The following is a 14,806-nucleotide window of genomic DNA, read 5'->3' as shown; positions in this document are numbered from 1 at the left end:
AAACCCTTCCTCCTGCAAACTAGGCTAAAGCGATTAAAATAGCGAACAGGGCGCCCACGAAATCATATGCACAATTTTCTCCTGCTCAATATTACACACACATTCGGTCCCCCGCGCAACCCTGGCAGTCAGTAGTCCTGTCAGTTTTTGTTCTCATTAAATGGAATCCTTCAGCCAACGGCCTTGCTGCAGTGCTAACACCGGTTCTCGTCAAATCACCGAAGTTAAGCGCTATCGACCTTGGCTAGCACTTGGATGGGCGACCTCCCGGGTCTGCCGAGTGCTGTTGGCAAGCGGGTGCATTCAGACATATCCGCTAAAGCTCTAACATCCGTATCCAGTGACGCTTATCGCCTGAGGATGACACGGCGTTCGGTCGGTGCCGTTGGGCCTTCCGAGCCCTCTTCGGACATGGTTTAGTTTAATTAGAATCGCTTGCTATAACATGTCGGCTAGGCGTAGGAGCGTACGTAAAAGTTTAGAGAATCATATTGCGCGACACTTGTATTTACCCGCCAGGATAGCCGAGAGTGCTAAAGCGCTGCTTCCTGGACTCGGGTAGGCGCGCCGGCCCCGGATCGAATCCGCCCGGCGGATTAACGACGACGGTCGGTGTGCCGGCCAGCCTGGATGTGGTTTTTAGGCGGTTTTCCACATCCTACTTGGGGAATACCGGGCTGGTCCCCACATTCCGTCTCAGTTACACTACTCGCAGCCATTTGAAACGATTTATACTAGACGCAGACAGCTGGGGTCCACTAATTCCGGGGGTATGGGGTGGCGGCGGAAAGGGCATCCGGCCACCCCTTAAAATTCGCCATACCAAATCCGTGCTTATCCCTGCCGACCCTGCGCACAATGCGGAATTAAGGCAGTAAATTAAGGAAGTAAAAGAAAGAAAGAAATAAAGATTGAGCGACACTCGTATTTGTGCAGAAACTGTACGGCAAGAAGACTCGCGGCTCCGGAGGCAGCAGCGGTGGCGGCAGTGACGGCAGCAGCAGCGGCTCGGACAACACCCCCAAGCAGCCCAAGGTGCCCACTGCCCCCGGCAGCGGCGGCACGCTCTGCAAGAACGCTTCCGTGGACACCATCTTCCGCGCCGAGGAGGACACGCACTACGTCTTCAAGGGCGATCTCTACTGGAAGCTGACCGACGACGGCGTCGCGGCCGGCTACCCGCGCAAGATCTCCGACTCTTGGCAGGGGCTGCCCGGAGACATCGACGCCGCCTTCACCTACCGCAACGGCAAGACGTACTTCTTCAAGGGGCCCCACTACTGGCGCTACGTGGGCAAGCGGATGGACGGCGACTACCCCAAGCTCATCTCGGAGGGCTTCACCGGCATTCCCGACAACATCGACGCTGCCGTCGTCTGGACCGGCAACGGCAAGATCTACTTCTACAAGGGTGAGTGGGGGCCAGCATCTGCTCGGGGAGGGAGCTAAGTGTCAGCGAGCTAGAGAATATTCCTGCATCACTAACGGTTACATGTTTCTTACCGATATGTTTCGTCATTAAACCCCCCTTGGAACTCCGCCTGATACTGTTCCCGAAACATTAATACTTCCAAAGGGTAAGGAAATAAAACTGCTGCTGCATAGCTTATTTTTTCTTCGTTAAGTTAATTGCTCTAATCCTTTCAAGAGAGAAAATTTTATCTGTTTATTTGCGAATATTTATTCATTCAAGTCCAATTTGTTGATGATAGCAATGGTCCACTACATATAAATGTACATTTATCTTTATGATAATCTGTTTCTTTTTTCTCTTATAAATATTGAACTAAGCGTATAGTGTCTATCATGCTATTCTTCCTTATCTCTGTTCGTTTCTACTATTATAGCTCAATCACTCAGGCGGCCACATGCATGTTACTCTGCACGTATTTATCCTATGGCACCTTTTTCCACTTTCATTCAGGTTTTTCTCTGCTGTGACAGAAAAAGGGCCCCGGGTTTTCGTTATTTCAGTTTATTTTCAGTAAATTTGTAGTTATTCCTATCACCTACTGATATAAGTTCTATTACGACACTATATACTACTACAATAACAAACAACCTTACGAGTAAAAAGGGCCTACTACTACTGCCATGACAACCTAGGTTTTTCTGCAGTAACTACTGTTACTGAAACTTATATTGCTAAAACTAATACTTCTACTACGATCATTTACGATAATATTAGGATCGCTGATCCTCAGAGAACACTTAAGAAGTATATTGCGCACACACACACACACACAAACACACACACATACAAACACTTTCCTATTCTTAAAATTTATCTAATTTCTACCAAGTATTCCACTGTAGAGTGAGATAGTGCGTATGCTTTGAAAACCTAGCAACAAAATCCGTCTGCTGTCTTACTAATAACAGTTTCAGTTTGCCAGTGTAGATTACGAAGTGCAGTTTCACTGCCACAGCTTCAGTTCTTAAGTAAGGATCTTGACTGCGGTGCAACACTGGAGAAAAGCGCATCTGCGAATTTTGCTAATTTTTGCTGTGTTTGACTCTAAAATGAAGTAACTTCCACATGTTAGCAAATGAAGCCCTGCTGATGGATTTGTGGTTAGAAATACACACTGGCGAAGTAAAAATGCAGTTAACAGTGTAGCGGATGGATTCTGATACGAAGTTTTCCATTCGTTCACAGTGTCGATTTTCCAAATACAATCTCTGTGGCTACAATGAAAACTGTATGTGATTATTAATATTCTTGTTGCAACGGCAATTCACGCTTCATTACTTTTAACAATGCCCACGAGTCCCACAGAATGACAGGCGAGTCTACACTGGTAAACATAATCTCCTCATTGATAAACACAACTCAGAGCGTTTGATAATCAGGCTAACTAAAGTTAGTTCTACTAGATTCTCGTGATATGTCTCCAGACCAAAGGAGGTACACGTACAGAAGACGGCAGGCTTGTACCTCACGATTCCTAGATCTCTCCCGCCTCAGGTACTGAACCGCACGTCCGGCTGTTCCAGGAACCAAGTTCTGGAAGTTCGACCCGGCCCAGAGGCCCCCCGTGAAGAGCATCTACCCCAAGCCCATCTCCAACTGGGAGGGCATCCCCAACAACATCGACACCGCCACCGTCTACCACGGATACACCTACTTCTTCAAGAACGGACAGTACTGGCGGTTTGACGACAGGTCCTTTGCGGTAAGTTGGAACCAGTTTCACTCCATTAATACAAGATGTACGTCATAGTTAGCATAAATCTCATGAAACGAATTTCTCAGAGTAGAGGTTTTTCAAATGGGCCAGTAAGTCCCAATCTTTTTCCCATTTTTGACCCTTTTAAACTTGTTGTGATGAAGGGCTCAGTTCAGATCCACACACCGTGATTTATTTACACGTTAATCATGTTCTACTGGGTTTCCTCACTGTAGCAGTTACAAAGATAACTGAGATAAAAAAGGTAAACTAATTACTCTCAGCACTGGAGACTAAAAGTTGCTTGTATTGAAACACTCACCAATCAGTTCTGATCAACATCCGAAAGTTTGTCAGCAGAGTCTGGACCCAATCTGCGTATATTGTTGTGGGCTGCACGTAAAACGGAGAGTTCTGTGGCGATGCACAGCGGCAAAGAACAGTACAGCAAATGACACTGCAACCAATTGCATCATTCTGCTGTGTCTGACTGTAGCGTGCATGTAGAACATTGAGCGTTGATTTTCGTACAGTTTAGGTATAGAAGGTACTTAGCCACTGTAGTGTTAACTGTGTATGAAAAACTTGTAAATTGGTGGTAAGATCGTATGGGACCAAACTGCTGAGGTCATCGGTCCCTAAGCTTACACACTACTTAATATAAATTAAACTAACTTACGCTATGGACAACACAGACACCCATGCCCGAGGGAGGACTCGAACCTCCAACGGGGGGAGCCGAGCGGACCGTGACAAGACGCCTCGGAACGCGCGGCTATCCTCCGCGGCTAACTGTGGATGACATTAAACAACACAAGTATTACTTTAACAAACGACAGCGATAGCTTATCTATATTGTCCGCCGCTCGTGGTCTCGCGGTAGCGTTCTCGCTTCCCGAGCACAGGGTCCCGGGTTCGATTCCCGGCGGGGTCAGGGATTTTCACCTGCCTCGAGATGACTGGGTGTTTGTGTTGTCCTTATCATTTCATCATCATCCAGGAAAGTGGCGAAATTGGACTGGGCAAAGGTTGGGAAATTGTACGGGCGCTGATAACCACGCAGTTGAGCGCCCCACAAACCAAACATCATCATCATCATCAGCGGTAGCTTATCGAGCATATAAATTTGTCTATAGAGAGTCCCTAGCAGAAACAGTGGTCGAATGTGGTGCTCACCCCAGCATTGCCAGTTAAACCATGGTTGGTAATAGCTCGAGAGAGTGGCGTGGGACGGAGTTAGAGAGCACATTGGAGATGCCTTATTACTTGCACATCAGTATAAAATAGGGCAACTGAAGCAATTATAAGAAAACATTCTTAGCTACGTGTAGAGATCATGAAAAATAGTGCAGTCTTACGACTGGTAACGATAACATGTTTAATAAGCTTTAAGTTTGTCATAATTCATACTTAGTTACATAATGAAACATCTGTAGTTTCAGTGAGCCACTGTTACAATAACGGACTTGGTTTCAGTTAAGTTTTTGACATTGTCGGGGTGAACATTTATTATTCTGTTCTGCTTACGAGCGACTAGCGACTGAGATAATTCATTGTGGATGTGTTGTTTTAATGTAATCGATACGGCTCTTTGTTTTGCAGTAAACTGTAGCTTTCCAGTGACTGCCTTGATGAGCTAGTATACAATTCGTGGAGAGTATCACCGACAGTAGCCATTTCTATGCTACGTTCAACCCTAGTGTAAACAAACACACGGTCCGCGGTTGGTCGTCAGCTGGGCCGCGGGATATTTCAGCTTCCCTTTAACCGAGCCTTCAGCTCTCAATGATGTGAAGGTTCACCGAGACCAACACGTGGTTCGGGTTCCAGGTTAACCAGCTATCTCCCTTTCCCCAGAACGATTACTGATTTGTGTCCGTTAGGGAAACACATGACGCCCAAGTGCCGTCCAACTGAAACACTTTAACCAGGCCACTGGTCTACACGGAGTTATTACACTGCTGGCCATTAAAATTGCTACACCACGAAGATAACGTGCTACAGACACGAAATTTAACCGGGAGGAAGAAGATGATGTGATATGCAAATGATTAGCGTTACAGAGCATTCACACAAGGTTGGTGCCGGTGGCGACACCTACAACGTGCTGACTTGAGGAAAGTTTCCAACCGATTTCTCATACACAAACAGCAGCTGACCGGCGTTGCCTGGTGAAACGTTGTTGTGATGCCTCGTGTAAGGAGGAGAAATGCGTACCATCACATGTCCGACTTTGATAAAGGTCGGATTGTAGCCTATCGCGATTGCGGTTTATCGTATCGCGACATTGCTGCTCGCGTTGGTCGAAATCCAATGACTGTTAGCAGAATATGGAATCGGTGGGTTCAGGAGGGCAATACGGAACGCCGTGCTGGATTCCAACGGTCTCGTATCGCTAGCAGTCGAGATGAGAGGCATCTTATCTGCATGGTTGTAAAGGATCCTGCAGCCACGTCTCGATCACTGAGTCAATTAATGGGGACGTTTGCAAGACAATAACCATCTGCACGAACAGTTCGACCACGTTTGCATCAGCATGGACTATGAGCTCGGAGACCATGGCTGCGGTTACCCTTGACGCTGCATCACAGACAGGATCGCCTGCGATGGTGTTCTCAACGACAAACCTGGGTGCACGAATGGCAAAACGCCACTTTTCGGATGAATCCAAGTTCTGTTTTAGGCATGATGATGGTCGCATCCGTGTTTGGCGACATCGCGGTGAACGCACATTGGAAGCGTGTATTCGCCATCACCATACTGGCGTATCACCCGGCGTGATGGTATGGGGTGCCATTGGTTACACGTCTCGGTCACCTCTTGTTCGCATTGACGGCACTTTGATCAGTGGACGTTACATTTCAGATGTGTTACGACCCGTGGCATTACCCTTCATTCGATCCCTGCGAAACCCTACATTTCAGCAGGATACTGCACGACCGGTTGTTGCAGGTCCTGTACGGACCTTTCTGGATACAGAAAATATTCGACTGCTGCCCTGGCCAGCACATTATCCAGATCTCCCACCAATTGAAAACGTCTGGTCAATGGTGGCCGAGCAACTGGCTCATCACAATACGCCAGTCACTACTCTTGATGAACTTTGGTATCGTGTTGAAGCTGCATGGGCAGCTGTGCATGTACACGCCATCCAAGCTCTGTTTGACTCAATGCCCAGGCGTATCAAAGGCCGTTATTACGGCCAGAGGTGGTTATTCTGGGTACTGATTTCTCAGGATCTATGCACCCAAATTGCGTGAAAATGTGATCACATGTCAGTTCTAGTATAATATATTTGTCCAATGAATACCCGTTTATCATCTGCATTTCTTTTCGGTGTAGGAATTTTAATGGCCAATAGTGTAGTATCATTATTATTATTATTATAGCATAAATGTATCCTTACGTTACATCTTACAGAGTCCAGTGACGTGGAAACAAATCCGGAGGTATACACGGCATAACATTCGACGCATGATGGACAGGATATAGTACGATAATGTGTTTTTTCTTCTGTTTGCAGGTGGACAACGCCAATCCCAAGTTCCCGAGGCCGACGTCGAAGTGGTGGTTCGGCTGCAAAGGTGAATTAGTAGATGGGAACAACAGAGTGGGGGGTGAGGAGCGGCCGCAGTCGGAGCGCGACAGCGAAGTGGGGGACAGCGACTTAGACGCAGGTGAGCCCAGGTGCTGGTGGCGCCTCTACTGGCCGCGCGCCTGCGCAGTCGTGCACTACCGCGGCTGACAGGTGACAGGCGTGCCCGCTCGCCGCCAGTCGTAACCGTTAACTGTCACGTGGGAGGTGGGACCGCGCGCTTCTGTGTCGGTGTTTGCGTTTAACAGGGTCTGGTGCTCATTACAGTACTATGCGCAGGCTCCACCTCCTGTAACAATCAAATAGGACGATGCTGTTGCCGATGCGAACTTTCTCTTAGTGGTGCTACAGACTCCAGATACTAGAGAATCCCACTACAGTTTTATCAGTCGTTATTTCTCAACTAACAGCTCACCGCGTCGGCAGTGGGTACTAGCGACATTCGCCTGGTTGGCCATCTCTTACTATTCTTTGCATCTCGAGACCTGGAGGACTATTTCCGACGCCCCTTACTACCACACGATACGAACCACATAAGCATCACTAGCGCAATAATAAAAGACGTGTTGGAAAAAATAAAAATAAGACATTCACAACGTCTGACTTTACGATCCGAAACGCTCCTATCTTCACGTAAATTTTAAATAAATTTGTAATTTATTCAAAAAACATTTCAAGTTTCAGTCCAGGGCGCGATAGCAAAATTAGTAAATATAACGCGAAAATTTTTTAGTTAGCCTACGACCAGAAGACTGTAAGACTAATATAGTAAGTTGTTTGGCGAAGTGTAGCTGTCTTTTCAAACAAAGACGTAATGCCTTATGTCAGTGGAGGAGCAGACATATCAACGATTTTGTTTTCCGACTACTGGAACTGGACGACAGGCGCCTGGCTGGGCTTCCAACTACTGCTGCCCCTTCTGGAATAAATCCCGAACTACCAACTGCACCGTGTACGTAATTTAGACGACGTAATCCCAACGACGACTCAGAAACCGAACACTGAATCCATCTTCTGTATTCTGTCAGTAATTTTCAGTGTAATCTCCTCATGCTGCAGTTCACTTCTTACGCAGACAACAAATGATGTTTTGGGGACCTGTTTTAGAATTTTCTTACTGCTTGTAGAACTACTTGGTAGGACCACTGTTTCGGAAAACCACTCACGGTGAAAATACATTTCAGTATCAAAGGAGAAAATGAAGACCATTTCATCAACCACAAAAAAGCCTGGTGTTACCGATAAAGATAGTTACAGGATCCAATCACTAGTGTATAACTTCTTTTTACTAGTCGCGAATGTCTTCACTTTACGAAAGGTATACATTTATTTGACACGCACGCGGAAGACATTCGAAAAAGGTAAGGGAATAACGTGAATTTCAAAATCTAAATAGTGACCTGTTGCTGTAAATGATCTCAATAATATACTAGGCGTTACAGACACTGGTTTCGATACACCCATCACGCAGAAAAATAAAATGCTGTTGTTGAATCCTTGACCTAACGAATCATGCCCCTTCAATACGATGCATCATTCAGCATTAAACAGGAATTATTTCTATTTGTGTACGGGTCCTTTTCTGCAGCATTAGGAGACCTTTTTAAGCATGACGGTTTACGTAACAGGATGATGACTTATCGCCGATAACGACAACAATAAGCTAAGGAGAACTAACAATTTAAAAAAAAATTGTTTTTGGTAGAAGGCTAACAGAGAGCTAACATAAACGTAGTTTTGCCGCTCCTCGCTCATCCCTCTTAATAGTATTAATATTACTAATAATATAATACTTCCGTATTACTAGTGTGTACCAATTGTTAATTCTTCCTGAAGTCCAAACTGAAGTCAAATGCTCATTTAGCTAAATTCTCAGTAGTAATGGTCTCATATGTTAAAACTTGATGTCTGTTGTAGAAAGTAAGTTAACGGTGTGCAAGGTTGATGTGCAAATGCTATTTCTCAGTATGCATATGTGGTTAAATATAAAAAAACAAAACTTTTCGAATTCTAGAGCACAAGATATTTTCAAGTGCCCAGAATCGTAACTTTGCTTGTCAACCATGCACACACTATAAACAAACTGCTGCCTTCGTTTTGGACTTCTTAACCAATAATTAAACATGCATGATGCAACTTTCTCAACAGCATGTAGAGTTTGACTGCTAACACGGCAGATATTAACATTATTTACTTACAGTTACTTAACACATAACTAAGCATGTGTTCTAAAAGTGTGGCTGGCATCCTGCATGTAGCAACATATTCGTGCTTGGAATGTTGAACAGTTTAAGTCTGAAGTCGACGGCCTCCTTTCTTGAAAGTCTCTCTCTGTCTGACCCAATGGCAGGACGGAAATGAAACAAGACTTCGTTGGAGACGAAAATGTAGATAATTTGCTCGTTTAATATTTCGATGCCTAACTTTGATACATCTCTTACCATGACATTTGATACACATATACACAAACAGACCATACGTAATAATGAAACATAAACCATGATGTTCTATTTCAAAATTTACTCTATCACACACTTCACAGTTCCAATAACATCTTTGATCATGTTTAGCAAAAATCGAATAAATGAATTACTTGTGGTTTTTCCACAGTTCCTTGACTATGTTTCAACTTTTTTATAATCAGAATAATCGTTAGTGTTCATAAGAATGATAAGAAGAAAAAAAATAGTTATTTGAATTGAAAATCGTTTTTAAGCAGCATCTCACCAGTATTTTTACTGTCGAAGTCATCATTCAAATTTGACTGCAGAATAGAGGTTGAAAATTTTCGAAACGCTTTACTCGTTACAACAACCCCGAAATGTTGCCATATTGGTTATTCATTTTTTAAAGGCAAATGCCACGAATCTCTCATGGACTCGATGTGTCCCACGAGGTCTGTGGATTCTTGTGCATGTTGCTGTAAGCTGTTCTGTGCTCGTGATTCTTGGGATGGTGTCTCCAAAACTGCGCTTCCAGAGTTTGAGACGGATTAAAGTCTCATACAAGCACACTTTTATTAGCACGAAGTCTTTCTTCTGAATCTTTGTATGTCGCACTATTTTCATGCATGCAATCACTTTTTGTGGAAATTATCTTCTTGTGTGACTTTCTTTCATCCTGACGAAAGGGTAATAATCAGATATACTGCCTTCGCATGAACAATATATATATAAAAAATGAACTACCTATATATTTATACCATTTTCTTTCATTTCGAGCAGTCAGTCTAAGTAACACAATGTTGGGCGATACATACCATAACATTAGTGAATTTCAGTTTTCGGCTGGTATAATGGCATAACAACGCCCAGGCATCTCCGTCATAAAAAGATAGTGTTAATAATAAACCATGTCACTGCGCAAGAAAGTGAACAAGTGTCTGTAAAACTGAAAATATGGAAGGATTCTGTAGCTAATAGTTGTCAGAAGAATCCTTTATTATTTAATAAAACACAAATTACCCAATGAAGTGAGAGAATTTTCATTTCGTTACTGCAAAAGGTTTTAATATTAATTGTGCAGATGCGTGTGGGGGAGAATATGTAGTTTATCAGAAACATCTGTTCCCTTAAAGTCGTGAATTTTCACGGACATTTTCGTGTTCTTGTGATTGGGTCTACACAGTCGGAAATAACAAACCTTGCAATCGTGGGTAACGTAATCCGTTCGGAACAAGTAGTAGCAATGAATTAATCAGTCATCACTTGGCGGCGAACACTCAGTATATCATCTTTTTCTTGACAGGGAATGAGGATCTTTTTTCAGATATTGTAGTGGAGATGACTGTCCAGCCAATAAGTAAATACTGGCCTCTCTTAGAAGCACGAGTGTGTTTTACTTAACAATTTTCCCGTTAGTACTAACACTGGTTCTACTCAGAGGGATAGACGTATTACTTACTCTTTAAATGTTGTGTATATACTAATTTCCTTTTATTTGTTGTATGTTTTATGTTCCTTGTGTGTATAATGCAATAACAGGTTGAATTATGCACTTGGGACCGGAATAGAAATCATGCTCTACAGAAATATGTAAGGTAGGAGTTTGCTGTTTGCGAAAATTTTGTTTTCACATTAGTTAACGTCAGTTGTTCGTTGAAAATAATTCAGAAATGCTTTACTAGGAGGGAGGAGGGGTAGGCGATTTCGAGAGGCTTTACAGGGAATGATATTAGAATTATTCGGTAGTGTATAATGTTTTTGTTTCAAACCTTACAAGAGTTTTATAAATGCTGTGAAACTAGTGTGTTAACGTTTCGTGTGTAGGAGAGATGTATTTAATATATACGATGAAAAATTTTGTTAGATTTAATTTCATATTCTACAATCATCCCAGATTCTAAATGGGAAATTTTCTTATGTCATTAATCGGCCCCAAATGCATGGTTTCACAATTCTGTTATGTGTTTAGTTTCATGTACGTTATTTGTTCGTGCATCTGAACATAGTCTGTTGCACATTCTTTTCGTCTTATTCTTTCTTTGTGTCACCCGCACATAAACAAATCAAACACTAGTCGCACTTAAACACTAGTAGCAGAACTTCATACTCGGAGGAATGCTCCGGAACAACTAGAACAAAAACAACAACAAAACAGAAAAAAAAACACGGGCAGTAACTCGTACACATAAAACAGGCTCATTTTTCTAATTTCCAGACGCAACTTATGCAGGACTGGAACGCCCTGTCGTTAAGTAAAGAAATTATCAGTGCCATGAAAATAACATCGACTGAACATTTGCAAGCGTTTGGCGCTAACAAAGAGATGCAAAACGGGAAGTGAGAGACAGAGACAGACAGACAGAGAGGGGGTTGTTCGAGAGGACCGCTGGCGGTCCTTTCGCTTTTAATGAGAGTCACGAGTCATGTGTTGTGATCGTGTGTCATACGCAGACGATAGCAACGTGGAGCCACCGCGAGACACCAGGGCCAACCTTGGTAACCAGGCAGCGACGAAGGCGCCCCTGCCGGTCTTTGTGGCAATCACGGCGACGGCAGCGCTCCTCGCGGCGATGCCCGGACATCTGCTGACGCACTAGCACACCTCGGCTGCACATTGCCACTTGCACAGACGTCACGGATCGCACGACAACTGTCTCTCTACCACAGCACCATCACCACCACACGATACCCTCCCTCTCCTCTCACTAGTCTGTAAGTTAATTTATTTACAACATCTTTCTTGCGCCAACAAGAAGTCAGCTGTGAACTACGAAGTTTGTTCTCAGTTCAGCATGACGATGGATCGTCATGCTTTGAGATGGCCACGACTGAAGATAAAGAGACTTGGTAACCCTCTCGGGGTAAGGTGTAAAGAGTCACTGTTTTTGTGAGTGTAAAAGGCATCGAGCATGTTGTGTCGGTTCTGAGCACGTTATGTAACTATCACAATGCACCTGGAGTGGATCTGGATACTTAGTAGATGGGCGATGAAGTGAGTCGAGGAGTTAAACGAACAGCTTCCGAACAGAGAGGCAACAAACATTTATTTTACTACATAAATATGACAACATTTCTATACAAACAGCTTCATTTTATATTAACATGGCTGTAGATGATATTCGGCACTAAATATTCCAATACACATTATGAATGGCTCCTCGACTTACTTGATTCGCTGCAGATTTTTCACGTTGTTGCCCATAAAAGATGAAAATAATGCACTGACCCGTCACATCTGTAAATTTTCACAACTGAAACTACTAACGCATGCTGGAGACAAGACTAAGTACAAAATTCTCCGTCCCAGAAACATCCTATGTCTCATTACTATCACTTTTGTAATATACTGAATGGATCCTTACTTATTTCAGACACGGATCACGAGATTACTCATCTCATAAGTCTGCTGCTGCGGACGTTACAGAGTTAGATAAGTCAAATCCGGTAACTGTAGAGAAGAAGGACCATTTCAAAATTCTCAGGAAGATTTTTAATACTAGTGGTTATTGTAAACTTTGTATGAGCTAAGTAATTTCGAGGAAAATATATAAACTAGTTTCTGAATATAGTTCTTCGGAACAGAAAATCTTCACAGTTGTGCCTTAATCATTCCATGACGCTTTGTAGCGCGAGAATTCATGTTTATAGCCCAGCAATGTCTGTTAAAGCTAGTCAAGAAACGAATAGCGTTAAGGATCAGTGCAAACACAAATGTTTACTTTTATGTTTTCCCAGAAAACAGTATACATATAATTCAACAGTATGAGCAGATCTCACCTGCTGTCTGGTTTTAGTGTGTTTGAAGTTGTTGTAGGGAATACGGAAAACGCTTACTCAGAGATGAAGACAGCGCAAGTAAGTGTATGAAGAGTGCTCAGTTCCATACCGGTAATTCTTTGTCGGATTCTAAGAAGCACAACATGCTCCTATAAGGGACGATGAAGCGGTTTTTAAGTGCTCTACTCAGGACTGAGGTAGCAGTGCCTCTGGAAACTCAGGGGGAAACATATTAACTGGGGAGAATAGCCAGATGTGCCTTTGCTTGTCTCCTCTTCAGAGAGGGGCGAAAGCGGTCGTTGAAGAATGGAGAGTGTTTGTAATTATGTCGCCTCCATGTTTTAATGCAGCTCGTCGGCCAACAATGTTCACATATTCACCAGGATACTCCACGCAACAGTTTTAAATCAGTAGGGCAGCATATAAAATATTTTGCTCTCAAGTGCAAAAGCTTTGTGCATCTCTGGAGAACATATTCTTATGTCTAAGGCGATTAAATCAGTGGTAACCGTACAGAACAAATAACATAAAATTAACAATAGGGACTTCCATAATCTTGTCCCATCTGAGACAATAAAAAGTGGGGAAAACATGCCTGGTGAGAAAGTGGACAAAGTTTGCTCTGCATTCCATCCAAACATATGAAATGAAATGAAATATACCACGAACTGTGATTATTTTTGTATATATATATTATGTATATGTTTGTGTGAATGTGTTTTGTATATTGTAATGTTATGATTGGGCAGGGTCGGACAGTGACATAGTGTTTGGACTAGATCTCGGGGGCGGCAACTAAGGCAATGTCTCCTGATGGACATTTTCTGAGGAGTCCTCTTAAAGAGAGATTCCAGGTGTTGAACATTGTTCTTGTGATAGGCCATAGTCCCACTTCGCCAGCCGGGGTTTGCAGCTCTGCCACTGCCCGGCCCTGCATTTGAGAGCATTGTTTATGTATATGTTCATGTGTATAACCTCTGTGCTGAATGCACATGTTCCTAGAAGTTGCGCCGACAACATGTCCTGTGTGCATCTGACAATACCACTCCACCAGCGCGTGTGGGCTCTGGACTGCAACAACGCCGTTGCCAACAAAGCAATATTTACGAACAGGGCGGCAAACGCATAAATGTATGTCTGTAAAGATGATAGTAGAGCACAAGAGTTGAAAAGCAATAGTAAACCCATGTTTAAAAACAGTGTTTTAGATTTAATTTTTAGCAAACAGCTGTACACCGAACATGTTGTCTGAAACACAATAAACCAAGGTAAAGTATTACCACTGTGCCAGATTATGCCTGACACAATAATGCGATGAACGTTTTTATTGTGAAAATGTCATTCATTAAAAAGTTATGTACATTATAAAATATAATAAAATATTTTGTTAAAAATTTAAATAAGTATCTATCTTTCTTATTCCCTTTGCAGATTCATTTTCTCAGAGTACTTAATGTCACACAGTAATTTCGAAATACAGTATAGAACCAACAAATATCTGCATTTTACATCAACTGATGAATGTATTGTAGAAAGTCAAACAGTTTATAATTATGCTACTTATATTACAGTAATGAAAACCTATTTGTATAGTACAGGTTGTCACACTGACCTAACTTGCTTGTTGTAGCTCATTGTACAGTATCCTAGAGTATGCATGAAAAATTATAAAAAAAGTATCACACAGCTAGTTTTCTGATAGTGCTCCTTGAACTAAGTTACTAACCATCAAAAAATAGATCCAGCGATATAATTCAGACATTACACACTTAACACTGATCTACATCTTGCTCATTTTAGTTGTTCGAACATGAACTGTT

General features: G+C 42.8%; 1 protein-coding gene across 5 annotated transcripts in view; it reads left to right on the top strand.

The window, feature by feature from the left end:
* LOC126161671 (matrix metalloproteinase-24-like) overlaps positions 1-14,806 on the top strand; it is a 175,073-nt gene that overhangs the window by 118,530 nt on the left and 41,737 nt on the right. Inside the window, exons 6-9 of one of the 5 annotated variants that reach the window (XM_049917673.1) lie at positions 937-1,411; positions 2,998-3,176; positions 6,694-6,754; positions 11,661-14,366. In XM_049917673.1, the coding sequence (XP_049773630.1) occupies positions 937-1,411; positions 2,998-3,176; positions 6,694-6,754; positions 11,661-11,806 (861 nt within the window). In that variant the 3' untranslated portion in view covers positions 11,807-14,366. Of the gene's footprint in view, positions 1-936; positions 1,412-2,997; positions 3,177-6,693; positions 6,848-11,424; positions 14,367-14,806 lie in introns of those variants that run through there. The other 4 variants (XM_049917671.1, XM_049917675.1, XM_049917674.1 and 1 more) reach the window with 4 other exon arrangements.

Source organism: Schistocerca cancellata, chromosome 2 (genome assembly GCF_023864275.1).
Source record: "Schistocerca cancellata isolate TAMUIC-IGC-003103 chromosome 2, iqSchCanc2.1, whole genome shotgun sequence".
Taxonomy (NCBI): domain Eukaryota; kingdom Metazoa; phylum Arthropoda; class Insecta; order Orthoptera; family Acrididae; genus Schistocerca; species Schistocerca cancellata.
This window is presented reverse-complemented; position numbering and strand designations above follow the sequence as displayed.